This window comes from Synchiropus splendidus, chromosome 13 (genome assembly GCF_027744825.2).
Source record: "Synchiropus splendidus isolate RoL2022-P1 chromosome 13, RoL_Sspl_1.0, whole genome shotgun sequence".
Taxonomy (NCBI): Eukaryota; Metazoa; Chordata; class Actinopteri; order Syngnathiformes; family Callionymidae; genus Synchiropus; species Synchiropus splendidus.
This window is the reverse complement of record NC_071346.1, coordinates 12,704,932-12,722,037: the sequence shown is the minus strand read 5'-3', so window position 1 is coordinate 12,722,037 and position 17,106 is coordinate 12,704,932. Positions and strand designations below refer to the sequence as shown.

Below are 17,106 nucleotides of genomic sequence, written 5' to 3'. Positions count from 1 at the left end.
ACCCATGTGGCCCTCTGAAGACCAGTTTGAGATCCTGTCTTGAAGAGATATGCAGATTTTTTTTAATGCTTGACGGAAGTGAAGGGGATGGCACGGCCCTCTGAGGAGCAATGATCAGATAATAGCGACAGTGTTGGGGTAAAACTGAAAAATAGCTGTGTGGTTCTCAAGTGCACAACAAAGGACAGAAAGAAAAAGAGGGGCAGGAAATCTCTTCTTGTCTGCCGACTGCCTTGTCTCGCCAGTGCTTAGAGTGACGGAACGTTCTATTACAAAGTGGAAAAGGAATGGAAAAAGGTCACCCAAAAGCAGCACAGGACCGGAGGTTAAAGTACAGTGAAAATATTGAGAAAGAAAGAAAAGTGAGACCGACAACCAAAAAGGACATTCTCGCATCAACCTTCAGTGTCTGACTCAATCTCTTTATTTGGTGCCTGGACTGAGGTTGGCACTGGACAGCATTGACTTTCTAAAATCTAAACTTGCAAACTGAAGAAGCAAAAAAAACTCTATTCACCACTGAGACAACATCCGTCATGGAGTCACTTTCCAAAACACTTTATTATTATTTATTGTAGCCGTGATTTATTAGTGGAAATATTTTCACACTCAATTTAACAATTGGTAGTCGCTGGAAACAATGTAGCGTCGACAAGTGAGTCACTTCTAGGATGCGAAGCATGACAACTAAAGAATGAGCGGGAAGCCTGCTGTGTTTTTTTTTCATTCTCAAGCGAGTCATAGAGGAACATGTCACGTCATTTACAACGGGTCACACTGACGTGACTGGTACGTGAATGGAAAGTTGACTCTATAAAAATGAAAGGGCAACATGACAGTGACACACATTGCTAGGTGGCAACACAGGTATCCTCACTTAGCCTTCAAACATATTAGTTAGCATATCACAATTGTTTATTGTCACATTTCATTTGGCGCTGGCTGCAGTCAACTCTTTAACTAGTGATCAAATACTCATTTTAGTTTCAACATTTTTGTGCTACTTGACTTGCTTCATGTGATTCGCTGCAAGAAGTGAATCACATTTCAATAGTGCTTGTACTAGTATGGACATGAATACTCTGTGTAGGGAAGTCTCAGTGCAGGGTCTGGAACTTACGTTTGATACCTAAAAATGCCTATTTTCCCTTCAGTTGTCTCCGCGATTGTCGTCTGTATCTGACTGCCAGGTTTTCCTGCAGACTCTACACCGACTAATGATGCTCCGAAGAGAAGGCCCCTTCACCGTCTGAGGAGTTGGTTTGCTGTTCAGAAGTAAAGAAAGCATGAATCCCTCATGCTGTTCCTCTCGAAAGGCAAAGGAATGGTTTACCTGAACATTATGGGGTTGACAGACGCCAGCCAGTAACTGTAGGAGTCGGGGTAATAGTTACACGTTCCCCTGCCGTGGCACTCGATGAAAGGGACTTGACGGAAATGTTCAAGACAAGAACCTGGAGAAATGAGAGGCTGGGCTGATCCCTCTGCTCCAGCTCCCGTTTGCTAAAATGAAAATTTGAATCATGAAGTTCAATGAATAAGACACACAAAAGTGCCTTCTATCCTGCCTTCTTTATCTTCACTGACCTTGATTCCTATGGAAAACTAACATTTCTCTCTGCGTACTCTTCTTTTCTCCACCACTCTTCTCCTCATCTACCCCCAACTCTGTCCTCACCTCACCGCCATTCCAAACTACCCAGCTTTGTCCTCCTCTCGCCTCCTGCGACTCGCACCTCTCATGTTGAATAGTTCTATTCATTCATTTACCATGACAAATGAGTAACCAGCCCAGAGTGACTCCCATCCTTGCGGGCATACTGGAACCAGAGTTGTCTGACTGTGGACCGCAATGACATTTGAGGTAGCTTCGCACACTGAGCATCTGAAACATAAACATATGGGAGATTATTTCATGTTTATCTTCCAACTTTTTTCGTCATCCATATCAGTGCATTCCCACCTGCTGATGTAACTGGCTAACCCCGCCCCTGAGATGGACACCATGTTGGGAGGCAGGGGCGCCTCGGTCGACAACCAGTAGGAGTAGTCGTTGCGGGAAGCATAGCGACAGTTGGATTCCGTGTCACAGAACAGATAGGGCATGGTGGAAAATCTGGCCAGGCAGCTCCCCATGGCTCCTAAGAGACAGTTAATATAACATCACCAGCAACTGTCACAGAGACACTAACATCTGGAGACGGTGCTTCCTTACCGAGGTCCTGACCGTGCGCTCTCTCGTTCCCGTTTATGAAGAGGAGGGAATAGCCCGAGTACAGGAGGCTTGTGCCCTGAGGGCAGACAGGAACGTGCACGCTTTGGCTGTGACGGGCGATCAAGAAGGTGCCGACATGACCATGACCTCCTCTACCAGGCAAGCCTGGAGGGCCTTTAGTGCCGGGGGCTCCGGGACGTCCTGGTATACCTGCAAAATCCCAACAAACACAAGGATTAACCTGACCTGACAAATATGAACAGATACATTTCCAGGATCTCTTCTCTTCTTGAATCCCACACAACTGGAAAAAGATGGGCAGATTTTTCCTACCGTACTGTGCAGTTCTCTGTTTCTTTTCAATTTCTTTAACTATGTTCATATGTGTTATTCATCTCCATGTGTGTTGTGGTTCAGGTTTTGTTCATCAGTTCTGATCATGTTCTGATGATCACTGCCGGTTCAGTGAGTTCCTCAAGTTCTCCTTCCTTTCTTTTTCATATCTAGTCTATTTTTGTAAAATTTTACTCTCTGTGCTTCCAGTCACCGCCCTTACTGTTCACCTCACTCACTTATGTTACATAACATAAATAGGTTTGACTTCATTTAAATGTGACCATGATGAGTTGTCATTCCTTGGATTTATTTATGTATTTTTTTATTTACAGTAAATAGCCTTAAAGAGTGAGTCTATACAGCGCACATGACAACCACAGACAATCCGGCAAACAACAAAACACATGACATTAGTCTGGACTTTATGATTAACATGCATATACCTGGTAGCCCTGGTGTTCCTTTGTTTCCTTTGTGGCCTGTGAATCCTGGAGGTCCACCTGGACTTCCACCTTGAACACCTTTCAAACCTGGTGAGCCTAAAACACAAGCACTCCACTTTAAGAAATGAGCAAATGAATGAATAGTTTCCATTTCAGCATCCCGTAACAAAAAAAATACAGTGTATATCAACTGACCTGGTCGGCCTGGTGGTCCTGGTGATCCAATTGCACCAGGGGGTCCTCGAACCCCAGTGGGTCCTCGATTACCAATGGAAGTCCCATTTTCATATATCACTTCCCCATATGTCGGTTCACCTTTCCGCCCTGTTGGTATGACGTACAGATGACACACTCTGAATATTGTATTCATGGAACAGAATTCATTTTAAGCATAAAATGGCTCCGGCATACCTGGTGGTCCTGGAAAACCTTTTATACCCGGCCTCCCTGGAGAGCCAAAACCAAATCCAGGGTCTCCTTTCTCCCCTGAAATAGAGCGCTAAATGGTGATCGAATATCTGGTAGACCCTCATAACACATTCCAGCCCTGCTCCTCTCCAACCTCTGTCGTCAAAAGACATTCCTATATATCTGCCTTGTCTTCCCATTCCAATAAATCTCAGTTAAAGGAGCATAAATCACTTTTGCAGGGCTTTTTTCTCTGCTGTGAATGATGTGCCTCTCTCTCAGAGATGGCGCCTAATCTATAGGCGATAGTAGGGTGATTTATGACTATAGATTACCAGGGGGTCCATGGAATCCAGGGGGACCCGTATCACCGACTGGTCCTGGATCTCCAAGTTGGCCTCGTCCACCCTTGAAGAAGCAAATCAGACATGAAGGTCCAATATCAGATATAAATGCATGAAGTAAAGTGTTAAGTATGATTAAAATACTCGCGCTACACAAGAGTGTCTCTTTGCTCACCGCTGGTTGAGAAGTCTTATGTCTGAACTACTTAGCTTATTTGTTAGAATACTTACAGGTTGTCCTGAAAAACCTGGATCTCCTCGCGCTCCTTCGTATCCTGGACTTCCCGGGAGCCCTGGATCACCTACATTTCCCTTCAGTCCAGAAACAGTGGGTCCTGGTGGTCCAGGAGGTCCAGGATTACCTGCACAAGGAAATGGAGTTGAAGTCTGCTGAGGCAGCAAGCGATGCCAAAACCGAAACAAAACATTGATTCCAATGCAGAGAAAATGGGCCTAACATGGCATTTACATTTATCTTAAGACTATGCTACTATATGAGACATAAGGCAATTGAGAATTACTGTACATTTTTTTTTTACATCTGTACCATTTTATTTTGCCAGCAAAACACAGCAAAATATGATTATTTGGCGCATCCTCACCTCGCCTGCCAAGATTCCCAGGTGGGCCACGATCTCCTTTTAACCCAGGAGCGCATCGACCTTCCCTACCAGGTGGTCCTCTTGGACCGGCCACTCCAGGTGGGCCGTATGATCCCTTATCACCTGTTGGACCAGGGCTACCGATGCTAATGTAGCCTGGAGGACCGGGAGTCCCTTGGGGTCCTGAAAGTGGAGAATGATGTGTATATAGTGGATAACATTGGTAAAAGGTTGAAGTAATGCCATTGACATTTGATTTACCTGGTGCACCTGGTGGCCCTCGGTCCCCAGGTGTTCCGCCAGTCACATCTGGTTTGGAAATGAATGGTATTTTTTATTAGTTGAGGTACAGAGGAGAATGTGTTGGATGTGAACCTTCACAAGCCACTAGCCTAGTCACACTTGAAGTACAAAGCACTGATACTGACTTTATTTAACAAAGTGGTTTAGGTCACCTTGGCAAGGTATGGACGTGCTTCACAACGTGACCATGTCATTGAACTGTACTTCAAACAGCTTAATCTATTTCTTACATGTGTCTCCTTTCTGCCCAGGGGGTCCTGGAATTCCATCTCTGCCTTGGTTTCCTTTGGGACCTGGATAACCAGGGCCACCGCTTGGGCCTTGGTTACCTGAGGGAAGTAGCAATGTTTACAAAGAGCATGTTCTGTACGTTGCGGATTGAATTTGTTCAAATGCAACAGTCTAGTTTACCTGGTGGGCCAGGAGGTCCTGGGTACCCTTTTGGTCCTTGAGGCCCATTTGAACCTTTAGGACCTCCATAGCCAGGTAGTCCTGAAAATGTGTTGGTATGGAGATATAGAACATTCGTAGGTAAAGAACATGAATCTGCAAAGCTAACCGTTTGGCCCAACTGGTCCTCGGTTTCCCTTTGCTCCTTCATATCCAGGGGGACCTGCGCCCCCACCATAGCCAGGTTGGCCCTTCTCACCCTTCATGGCATTTGTGTCACTTGAGCCTGGTTCTCCCTGAGAACAAGGAGCAACAGAATATTTCTCAAAATCAGCCGCAGAAAAATAATGAATTTATCTATCTATGACTTTCTCTATCGCTCTATAATTTATCAATTTCTCAAAACCTTTTGACCAGGGGGTCCAGGAAGTCCATATCCACTGTAATTTGGCCCTCCCTTTTCTCCTTTGAGACCAGGCAGCCCAAATGAACCGGGTGAACCGGGGTCTCCTGGCCTGCCGGGGTCTCCTTTGTGTCCTTTATGCCCTATTTAGCTTGAAATGGTTAATCTCACAAGTCACAACTGTACATTCATGTCCTTGTTTGTATAGCTTGTACCTGGATGTCCTCTGAAACCTGGGTCCCCTGGAGCCCCAGGAGGACCTGTTGTTCCTTCTGATTCATCGAAACATGGATCTCCTGGTGGGCCTTTAAACAAAAACATCCGGCAATTCAGCACGTGTGGACTAACCTTTATTTGTAGTGTATTTGTTGTGTAAAGAGATAAAAGATCTGACCACACCTCTATGTCCAGGCAACCCTGGTGTTCCTGCTCTCCCTCCACCTCCCTTTAACCCACTATTTCCAGGGTTTCCAATTGGTCCGTCATGACCATGGGAGCCTAGACAGTGGAATATATCAACTCAAGAACAAAAAAGACGAGACACAGTGAAGTATTTTAGACGTTAGCTTACCTGGTGTACCTGCATCGCCTGGGGGCCCCTCAATCACCAGTGCTTCTGAGTAAGGGCCGGGCGGTCCCCTTGGACCTGGATCTCCAGTTGATCCTGGCAATCCAATCAAACCACTGACCCCATCTCGGCCAGGGTCACCTGAAACAACCAACATTTAGTTTTTGACTTGATACCTAACTCCAGAAGTTACTATTGGCGTCCATGGAATCTTTCTTTTATCACCTCTGGGGCCTGGTGGTCCAGGACTCCCAGGCAAGCCCTCTGAGCCATATCCTGGTAGTCCATCAGGACCAGGGTCTCCTCTCGACCCTGGAAATTAAAACACTGGTTACTGGACATCCCTGATGTTGTGAATGTGAATGACAGTAAATATGTATGAGCTCTGATTTGTTATCTATCCCATTTAAATAAGGTATCATTTTGGTTCAGGAGAAACCTGATCTGCCAGGAATCCCACGTTGTCCTTTCTGGCCTTTCTGTCCATGGGTTCCGCGTGCACCTTTCAGTGAGGCCCCTGGGGGACCGATTTCGCCAGTCGGGCCCATCTGACCCAACCCAGGTGGCCCTCGGATTCCCTTCTCACCGGGCTGCCCCTTTTCTCCTGGTTGAATATTGAAACTCAAATGAATTCAAAAGGAAATATTCAAATGTTGCAACTTATATCAGCCACACCAACCTGGAAGTCCAGAACATCCTGCAGGTCCTGCTAACCCAGGCGCTCCAGGAATAGCCCCTTCACATGAGCCTTCATCACCAGGCAGTCCACGGGGACCAATGAATCCCTTTGAACCTGAGTAGTTTCAAATGAAATGATCAAAAAAAAAAGAAAAGAATTGGTGGTCGATTATTTCAGTGATCATGAGTAATAGTACCTTTCTCTCCTGGTGGACCAGCTATCCCGGGAAATCCTGGTGTTCCAGGCAGACCGGGCTTGCCAGCATCACCAACTGGCCCGCGCACACCAACTTCACCAGGACTTCCTTCAGGTCCTGGTGGTCCACCCCCACCAGCCCCTCCATCACCCTTAAATTGAGGTAAAGTTGATGCTGTTGTGTATATAACAACACAGCCAAATACACTCATTCTCACTACACTGAATGCCATGGAGCACTGCGGTGAATTGTGAATAAGAGGAGTAAGTTTTAACACATTTGTTTCTGAAAACCTATTTATTGGACCTTGAACTATGTGTGCCATTTCTTTTTATCATGATCCAAATTGGACGTAGTAACAGCAAAAAGTCATGGAAAACCTTTAATCCTGGAGGCCCTGGAAGCCCGGGCTGACCTGGCCGTCCAGGTGGACCTCGACCAGGTTGTCCCGGTTGACCTGGTTGGCCCTTTTCACCTACAGAAAAGGTATTTTTTAATGTTCATCTTCACATAACCATAGAAACACAGACTGCACCTTTCTCAAATGAAAGTTAGAAACACACAAAGGCTCAATGAAAACAAAAGGCTACCTTTATCCCCCGGGAGTCCAGGTCTTCCAATTGATGAAGTGCCGCCTCTGTCTCCCTTATAACCTGGAAAACCTGGCCGGCCTGGGGTACCTGGTACTCCGTCATTGCCTGAATGGTTATGGCCGACACCAATAATGAAACACTATTTACTAAACATTGCACACACTCTATGAGGACATACCTGGTCTTCCCGGTAAACCAGGCAAACCTGGAAATCCTTTAGGTCCTGGTATTCCTACTGAATGAACGTGACCTGGCTCTCCCTTCTGGCCTATCCAGTGATGAGAGAATGAGAAATGGAGGCTAGTCTGAGCCATTCCAAGTCATTATACTCCCATATCTGTAAACAGGATTTTGTTTACCCGGAACTCCAGGGCTGCCAGGGAAGCCAGGAACACCTAAATCTCCTTTACGTCCTTGCGTTCCCACAGGTCCATATCCCACTGGCCCAGGGTGACCAATGGCACCCTCACTGCCTGGGCGCCCAGGGGGACCTGGAAATCCTGGGTCTCCCACCGCACCAGGTTGGGAATACTGCAAAGCAATTTCCTTTTGAAGTCGCGTCTTGTTGACAATAATAGAAAACAAAAAACTACTCACAGCATCTCCAGGTAGACCTCGATTACCTTTTGGACCTGCTAAACCAGGTGACCCAGGAAGTCCTGGGAATCCAGGTCTACCAGGCTGGCCTTGGTCTCCTTTCACCCCCTTGATACCTGGCGTGTGAAATGAAAAGGAGTCTCCTTTTGGTCCAGGTGCACCTGGAACTCCTGGAATTCCAGTTTGACCCTTCACAAAAACAAAGCATCTGTTTTCATATCAAAGGCCCTCAGTAGAGATAAATAAATATGAGGATATCTACCGGGGTTCCAGGGGGACCAGTCTGTCCTGGATACCCTCGATCGCCTTTTCCTCCTGGTCCTCCATTATGTCCTGTACAAGATTTGTTTTCAACATCATAATACTGTATATTAAAAAACAAAAACTAAAAACAAGAAGTTTTCCATGAGTGGGTGCTGTACCAGGGATGCCAGGTGGACCAGGGGGGCCCGGCAGTCCAGGTACACCTGGTCCAGAGCAATGATAACAAGGTTCTCCTTTTTCCCCTGCAGACAGTACAATTCAGAGCTGAAAATAAAGGACTGACCAAGACTGCAAAAAGAACGTGAAATTAAAGAAATTGCCGCCATTCATTTTGAGTTCTCCCGTGGTCAATTCCAAACCTTTAACTCCGAAGGTTCCATCATACCCCATCGGGCCAACGGTACCCCTCACGCCCTTCAAGCCAGGCACACCTTTGGTGACCCTGTTACCTAAAAGAATATTTAAAAAATGTGACTGATCACAGTCATGGTTGTCACTCTTTCACAGGTTTAGATGATTCCTCATACTCCTGTCTTCAGGTGGTCCTGGTGGCCCGATGTCTCCTTGAGGCCCAGGATCGCCAGGATCCCCATCTAATCCTCTGATTCCTGAGAAGACGTCACCCGGTTCCCCAGGGTCTCCTTTTGGGCCTGGGAAGCCAGTGGGGCCTGGCAAATAAATGCCAGTTCCATCGCCTGCACGTTACAAAGCAAGGCATGCTGAGAACGGATGAGATTTGTTTTGAAAATGAGCATGTTTTCTTCAAACCTGGTGGTCCATCAGGCCCCGGATACCCCACTTCACCTGAAACCACCAAGGAAAAACTTGAAATTTAACATGAATGTTTTGCATCTTCATATGATTTCTAATGAAGAAAGAAAAGTGCTATCAACTCCACCAAGTCATTTGTACACACATTGTACTTTAACAGCTTCATACTCCCAATACTTCATCTACCTTGTGGTCCAGGTCGACCGGGTGGACCTGGGCGACCTGGATCTCCTTTGTATCCTTTAAGTGGTTCAGTCAAAGCATCCAATATCTAAACAAAAAGCAAGTTTACAGTAGTTGTATGAAGTCATTTCAACTTCTAAACAAACCATTCAGATTTCATTGGATTCGGTAAGATGCCCTTTATCGGTCCTACTCTTAAAACTGTTGTTTTCTGCCTCAGGTTGGCTGGGTTTTAGTCCCAGTTGACAAAACGTTCTGTGAGGAGTTCATTGACAGCCATAGCTTTCAGTAGCAAGTTCTTTAAAGTTCAATATATATTGACATTGCTCATGATTCATGTGGAGATGGAATGGAAGTGAGTGCACCTGATCAGCGGTGATAATGGCCATCAAAGCCAAGAGAAGATACTCACTTCTCCCGGGGGCCCAGGGATACCAGGGTTACCCTTCTCCCCCTAAATAACAACACACATTTATGATGAAAATAAGTGATTCTTCTTGATCTTGATCTTGAGGTGCTTCCCAGACCATCACTCCTGGTGGCCCTTGATATCCCGGTTCCCCTCTGTGCCCTGGTCTTCCCTAAAGAGAGCTTTTGTGAGCTGGACCTCCTCACCAAGTCAGCAACAGACTGCATACCCTGTATCCGTGTTGACCAAGGTCGCCGTCCTTTCCTTCCTTTCCCTGCATGCAGAGTAAAGGACGGCTGTTAGGACATTCTACTGGGAGTCCATTTACTTGGTTGTACTTTCCAGGAGAGGACATGGGCCCCGGGTGATCACTCATTTATTTTCCCATTATAAGGTCCTTTGTGTTGGGCCACATTACAAGCCAGTCATCAGAAAAGCAGCTTGGACTGAAGGGGAAAAGACATTCCAAAACCTATTATCCCTGCAAGGAATGTGACCGAGACGATAATAAATAAATAATCTGAACTACTCATCGCATTTATTTGAAAGGGAATGAGGAAATGCGAAAAGAAAACTAATATATTTTTATATATATTTAGAAAATCCCAAAAGCTAAAACCCTGAATTGGCTATTGATCATGGCCTATGACTAATGCGTGTTAAACCCGAAGCCCGTGTGCTGATTCTGGCACGCCACATTCTGTAATATGCTCATGCGAGTTTTAAATTCGTTTCAGTTAAAAGTCCACAAATCTCCCAATGCATCCGATGTTGCAGCCTCTCAATTTTAACAGGCTGTTTTCCACACGCGTTCCTCACAAAACAAACTGTTAAAAGAGTGAAGGACTGTTATGTAAATATTAGTTTTCATTTAGTTTGAATGTATATTGAATGCTGGTTCTGGATCAATTCGATCCATAGTTGACCATATTCATGTTTCTTAAATGACTAAAATGTTTATATTTATTTATTTTGTTTCTCATTATTGACACACGAAAAAGATGATAGAATTTAATTCCAATTCTGCTGCTCTTTCTCTCCATTCAAGGGACGTTTTAGTATTTTTTTTTCGCGAATGCTGCCACCTGCTGGTCATCTCTTTTATTCATTTATGTGGTCGGTTATAAAGACAATAAGGGATGCTGCATTTTTCAGAGAGTATTTCCTCTTCTCACCTCTGGACCTGGGACTCCTCGCTCGCCCTTTTGACCTTTTATTTGACCACCATAGCTCTCTCCCTGAGGAGAACAGAGGGAAGACCCAGACTGCGTCATGGACCAATAAAAAACCCACAAAAATATGTAGTTACAAAACTCACTGGGGCGCCTTTGCAGCCTTTTTCGCCGAAATCGCCTTGTTCTCCTTTAACTCCCTGCACAGCAGAGAGACAGAGATTTTCAAGTAGTTATGGATCAGTAGCTGTGAAGATTGAAGTTCCCCTTGTCAGCCTTTTGAAATGCATTGCATTCAACTTCTAACTGAAGGTTTCATTTCAGCGACGCATCAAGTAGAAGGTGGTGTGTTTGGATCGAAACAAACACCAGCTCAGTCTCATGATGGATGAGAGACGGATGAAAAATGTGAATTCCATCTGTTGTTGTGTAGTGTTTGACCTTCAACAAAAGGCTGTCTGAGAAGTAGTCCTTGACCCGGCCTGGTGGCCCAGGTGGCCCTCGTGGTCCTTCATGGCCCTGCAGCAAAAATACATTCTTCAATACATTTTTAAAAAAAATAGTGATTGTTCAGGTCAACAGATATAGCAGATTACATTTTTTTTGTTTTGTTTTTTGAATTTCATACAGTACTGAAATTGGTTCAGGTAAATACTTTCTTGTGTGGAATATTTACATCACTCATGTTAGGTAATCCTGAACATGTTCACCTTTCTTCCCTGAGGTCCAGGTAGGGCATTGAAGCCTTCTCCACCCTGTGTGAAGAAATATTGCACAATATTTCTCATCACTATAGCAACGAATGTGATATGATCACAACACAGAGTGGTACTAATACAAGCCTTTGATCCAGGAAATCCTGGGTCACCATGATGTCCCTGTCAACAGAACATGAGCAAAAGTGAGCAGGAGGTTGGAGGGAGACCCATGCACTTCAGAGTTGGTACCAGCATTTCTGACTTCACTATTCCAAATCGCTGTCCAATAAACCATATACGGTCAAATTTATTAGCTATGTGTTTTCAATAGAGTTCAGTATTTAAATGTAAAACTTACAGCTGCGCCTCTTGGTCCTCTTTCTCCTTGTTGACCAGGCTCTCCAGGAACTCCCAGAGACCCCTAAAACCAAAGTGAAATCTCATTTTTTTTAGTTTGAAGAAGTGAGATTTTAATGCTGGTGTACCGTTCTTCCCCGTTTTCCAGGAGGGCCTGGTGGGCCTGGTGTTGCAATCTCTGATGGCCAAGAATCCCCCTAGATTTCAGGAGCGAAGGTTTGACATGTATGTTACAACATTGTGGTCAGAACTCTATCGTTCTCTTTTCACTGTCGGTTCATGAAGACAAAAAATATGGGGTTTGTGTGTTAACTTGGTGAATACGCTGGTGTCCATGCCTCCATAAGATGGTGGGAATTAAGTTGAAAATATCATTTCTTCCAATACGTTTCTGAAAAAATATCAATTACCCTCAGTCCTGCTGGTCCTGGTATGCCCTTTAAATTAAAAATAAATCAATCAATAAAGAAACAAGAGTCGAAATTCATGTTTACAACTTACAGGGAATCCATCAAGACCATACTTTCCAGGAGCACCACGAGGTCCGTCATCTCCCTGATGTTCGATACATAGATTTTTTTTAAAGACCAACTGCCAGGGAATCAATGTTTTAAAAAAAAGAAAAACGTGAGAAGGACTTACATGAGTTCCATTGCAGCCTGGAGCTCCAGGGAGTCCTGGGGGGCCTTGTATTCCTGGCTGACCCTATAGAAAGCACAATAGAGTTTCCTGTGCTGCGTGAGGTGTTTAGCATGTAGCTGGTTAAAACACAGCCTCACAGTCGTTTCAACAAACTACGCTACATCCCCCATAGAAATGTAGTTTAAATGTTGCTTTAGCAAATCCTGATACCGACAAATTATGACTGCAAAGTAGCTGCATTGACATTCAACATGACATATTGCTCAAAGGCAGCCAGTATTTGATTTAAGGAACGTATTTCAAGACATGAGTTGGAGTCATTATAGTTATTATTTTAGTTATGCAATGAAAAAAAAAAAAAGAAATTTATGAGAAAATATGTCATGTTCCTCAAGAAAATGATAGTTACTAGTTTATAGTAGTTTAACTACAAACATACGACTGCAGTGTAGACTGCAATGAATGCAGTTATGGCAAATTGTTGTGAGAATCTTGTACTGTAAATACAAATGCATCTCACCGGGAAACCATGAGAGCCAGCAAATCCGTCTTTTCCTTCAGGACCCTGTTAGAAGAGATGAGAACAGACGTCAACAGGGAGGGAAGTCCTACTTCTAATCACGTGACCTTCCACCAGCGATGAGGCCAATATGTAACCCTGAAGCTCACCCTGAGGAAACGTTCCGTGACTGAACGCGCACAATTTAGGTTTTCAGTCTCTAAATCTGAATCACTTGGTCACAAAAAATCTTGGTTTATTTGAGCAGCAAACTTATGTATTTATATAAAATAAACCAGCACATAAAATATGGCAGACGCTAATTCATTTGCTCTGAAATATTGACTTGTTACTATCATGACGTAACACAATGCTGACTTGTCAATTTATTTATTTATTTTCTTATTTTGCATCGGTTTCTACTTTGCGACGCAGCTCAGCAACCTCATAAGGTGATCGGATTATTATACGGCACAGATATGAAACACCCAGGTGTCAGTATTCTAATGGCTTCAAGTGACCATCCTACTTCTGACACCACATTGTGAAGTGGGATAACTCTGATTTTAGATGGGAAAAACCTGAACACAGACCTCATCACTATCAAGCTGCCGCTTTGCTTTGGAATTAGGTTCCTGTCCTCAGCCTTGTGAGAGTTCGATTTCCTGTCTAATACAGTGCTGTACCATATGTATACATCACAGGCTGTTGCGCTACATACTTTAAAATCAGAAGTCAACATGTTTCCTTGTCTAAACGGTTACGTTTTCACATGTCATATACTTTTTTAAGTGTTACTTCTAAAGTGTTGCACATCAGGTTTTGCAGTTTTGTCAGAGCTTTTTGTTACCGGATCCCCTGCTGCTCCTGGAGGTCCTGCAGGCCCGATGTTCCCCTTTTGAAAGCAAATTCACGATGAATATTGATCCTTATGTAGTTCTGAATACTCTTTGCTGACGGTTCCGTACCTGTAGCCCTTTTGGGCCGGCATGGCCATCAGGTCCAGGTCTGCCCTGTGGTCCAGGTGGACCCTGAGATCCTGGAAAACCCCTGTCTCCCTGCACATGAGGGAGAGACCCAGGATCACATCCATGTATTTCCCTGTACATTACAGTGTCAGACAGTATAGCAGTGGTTTGATAGGCCTCAATGACGTGTCACGTCCTCACAATATCAGTGCAAATTCTATTGTCACACGCTGTGGATGACCTGAACAATTCGAATGCTGAGCGAACCTGAATCCCCCTGCAGGCTGATGCACTCACCTTGCTGCCTTTTACTCCAGCACAATGACATCTCGATCGCCCGTTGCAAACACACTGAGAAAGAATAGTGTCCGTCAGAAATACGAAACATTATTCTGACTAAATATCTTTCATCAAAAACAAATCAATTCAGAGTGAACTGCAGAGTGAACTGAAATAGATGATCAAAGCTAAAAAGCAAAAAAGTTTCAAACAGACCTTAGGAGGACTTAAAACTGCTTTTTTTGTGCTGGAGGTGAGGAACCAAAGCTTCATGACTTCATTTTTTATATCATTTTGTCATTTAGTATATTTCTATTTTTTTTAAATTTACAATATTTTTATTATCCTTTATATTTGCTCATCTTGCTTGTGTCATGTGAGTTCAAAGTGTTGAAGATTAATGCAACTTGGAAATTAACAATGTGATTTTTGAGCGTCGGAGCTCAAGTTTTCCTCTGTTTTCACAGTTTTATTTATCCACAACAAGCAGGGAATTTGTGTTTTTGCTGCGATGACTTTTTTCCACTGATGGTCTGCAGACTGGGTCACCAAATAGAGTTCAGTTTAAATTCAAGTCATTGGTTTGTGATTCATCTGGAGCGTGCAACAAATTCAGCACCTGTTCTTAAGTTTATCTGAGCCACTTGCTGACGTTCCACCTTGCCATATTTGTCTGCAGCTGGCAGTGTTTTATTCTTGTGCCTCTGGAAACCTGCTGCTGCTGCTGCCTCTCCTCCTCTCCACTCTTCTTCCACTCTCCCCTCACCTTGCCTGAACTCCTCATCCTCAGCTAACCCGCATCTGTCTTCAATAATCCATCATAATCTGTCTGGAGTTGAGAGCATTTCATTTCTGTTCTTCACAGAACTGAGCAGGGAAACTATATATAAGGGGCCACACGATGTTGTGAGTGTTGAACAATAGGCTTTAAACAAGGAGATCATCAGAAAAAGTGGAATAACTCCATGCCATTACTCAAAGATTCTCTCTATAAATCATAAAAAACTTTTCAAGTGATGAATATCCTGGGAATAGAACTGTGGATAAATCATGTGACTATGATATGACAGATTTATGTTCTTCATTCATCCCACTAAATCTGAGTTAATGCCAAATTAATCGCATGTATTGCATCTGTTGTGAATGTAACTTAAAAGTAGATGTCAACACATTGTTTTCCTCTTGCAAACAGTTGTTTACCACAACAATCCAACATCACAGACGCTGTCAAGAACAGTCTTTAGAATAAACTCAGAGGCTCTGAAGAGGCTCAAAAACATGATAAAAGCACAACATTGTCAACATTAATATCCACTCTGGTGCTGATAAAATCCCTCCTTTAAGTTAAACTTCCTTTAAATGAAACTTCCTTTAAGTTAAAATTGAGAACCAATGTGTGATTAATTTGCTCTTAATCGTGAGTTTATTTTAGTTTTGCGCGATTCATTGAGATGAATAATTTCACTCTATTGACAACCATGATCAAGGCACATGTTTTCACCCCAATATCTTTATATTATTCACTTGTTTTGATGGACAGGGAATCATGGTAAATTGAGTGTTACACATTAAAATAAACATTTTAAATTTTTTAAAACTCAAATTTAACTATCAATAACTGTGGAGTAAAAGACTCAAAATGGGCAAAAGTGTATATATTGTGCATTTCTTTTAAAATGGTGTTAAATAGCAAAGACTGGTGGGAAAAAAAATTGCAATATCTTTTGAGCTCATGAGGCAAGCGAGCTTTTGGAAACCTCTGGATTCTTCCTCCACTTCCACTAACAAACTCAGTCAAGACCTTTTACTCCCACCTTTTTTCCGGACCTCCTATTAAAGGCCCACCAACAGTGCAACACACTGTACACACTTGACTGCAGCTTTAAACAAACCCTTCCTGGATGCAAGATGTTTGAAGAGCCCTGCAGTTACAAACACACGCCTCTATTTATAAAGTTTAATCCGCAAAGGCATTAGACCCAAATATGCTTTTCATTATGATAAACAATGTTTGCCTTCTTCTTTATTTTCACTTTATTTTAATGAGGTTTAAACAGCGTAAGCTGCTGTCCACAGCTTTGCAGAAGTCAAACTGCAAAAAGAACAGAATGGAAAAAACAGTTTTTGCATTTCAGGTCACAGCAGAAAGTGATGTTGAGGAAGTAATGCTGTGCCTGTGTTTGGTCGTCTAAAATGAGGAGAAAAATGTCTTACGTTTTTGGCTTCACAGCCCATCAGCGCCGCAGCAGCCACCAGCAGAGCAACAAGAATCACTCCTCTCGCCATGATCTCCCCGTCACATAGTCTGCATCCTTATCATCCGCCGGCCGCGCTGGATGATGCTAAACTGTCCGCATCCTCAGCCGAGTCCCCAGCTGTGACCAAGCATCTTAATGGAATGGAAAGCAAAAAGTTGTTTAACTTGACCCCAGAGAGGACGGCGTCCGCCAGCATCCAATCATTTCCTCCTTCCTGAATCTCTTGACTGTGACACAAACAGATACTAAAGAGCTCATGTGGCTTTTTACGGACCCAGATGAGATGGAGGAGAATGGGTTTCGATCTCGCCGGTGGAAATCCTGCTGAGGATCAGTCTTCATGAGGAGCCGTCCGATCATCTGAGTTTGGGTGAGTTGTAAAACCTCCTGTGAATATTAGGTGTCATGTCATGTTTTTGTTGTATGAGAAAAATCATATTTTCTTTCTCAGTTTTTAAGTGTTTTTAAAATTTGTAATGATATTTAAGTGATATTTTTGTCACCACAGGGGGTAGCAGTGAGGCTGAAC

At 43.6% G+C, this 17,106-nt stretch overlaps 1 protein-coding gene across 1 annotated transcript; it reads right to left on the bottom strand.

The window, feature by feature from the left end:
• Positions 1-592: 592 nt before the first annotated feature.
• Positions 593-16,672, bottom strand: LOC128769777 (collagen alpha-5(IV) chain-like). Its single transcript, XM_053883751.1, has 48 exons — positions 16,534-16,672; positions 14,338-14,391; positions 14,041-14,130; positions 13,923-13,967; positions 13,094-13,138; positions 12,574-12,636; positions 12,433-12,486; positions 12,060-12,128; positions 11,318-11,395; positions 11,023-11,076; positions 10,880-10,942; positions 9,934-9,978; positions 9,823-9,876; positions 9,708-9,749; positions 9,299-9,383; positions 9,110-9,145; positions 8,869-9,036; positions 8,701-8,790; positions 8,500-8,583; positions 8,340-8,410; positions 8,078-8,266; positions 7,840-8,011; positions 7,659-7,748; positions 7,478-7,585; positions 7,268-7,362; positions 6,888-7,038; positions 6,692-6,805; positions 6,452-6,616; positions 6,238-6,324; positions 6,016-6,153; positions 5,844-5,942; positions 5,660-5,749; positions 5,448-5,587; positions 5,211-5,337; positions 5,063-5,143; positions 4,882-4,980; positions 4,610-4,657; positions 4,349-4,531; positions 3,978-4,108; positions 3,738-3,810; positions 3,406-3,480; positions 3,190-3,318; positions 2,995-3,090; positions 2,216-2,425; positions 1,964-2,141; positions 1,771-1,885; positions 1,334-1,503; positions 593-1,265 (listed from the first exon to the last, which is right to left on the bottom strand). Exons 1-48 carry the CDS (start codon positions 16,603-16,605, stop codon positions 1,151-1,153), a joined length of 4,830 nt encoding a protein of 1,609 aa, XP_053739726.1. The 5' UTR covers positions 16,606-16,672; the 3' UTR covers positions 593-1,150.
• Positions 16,673-17,106: the final 434 nt, after the last annotated feature.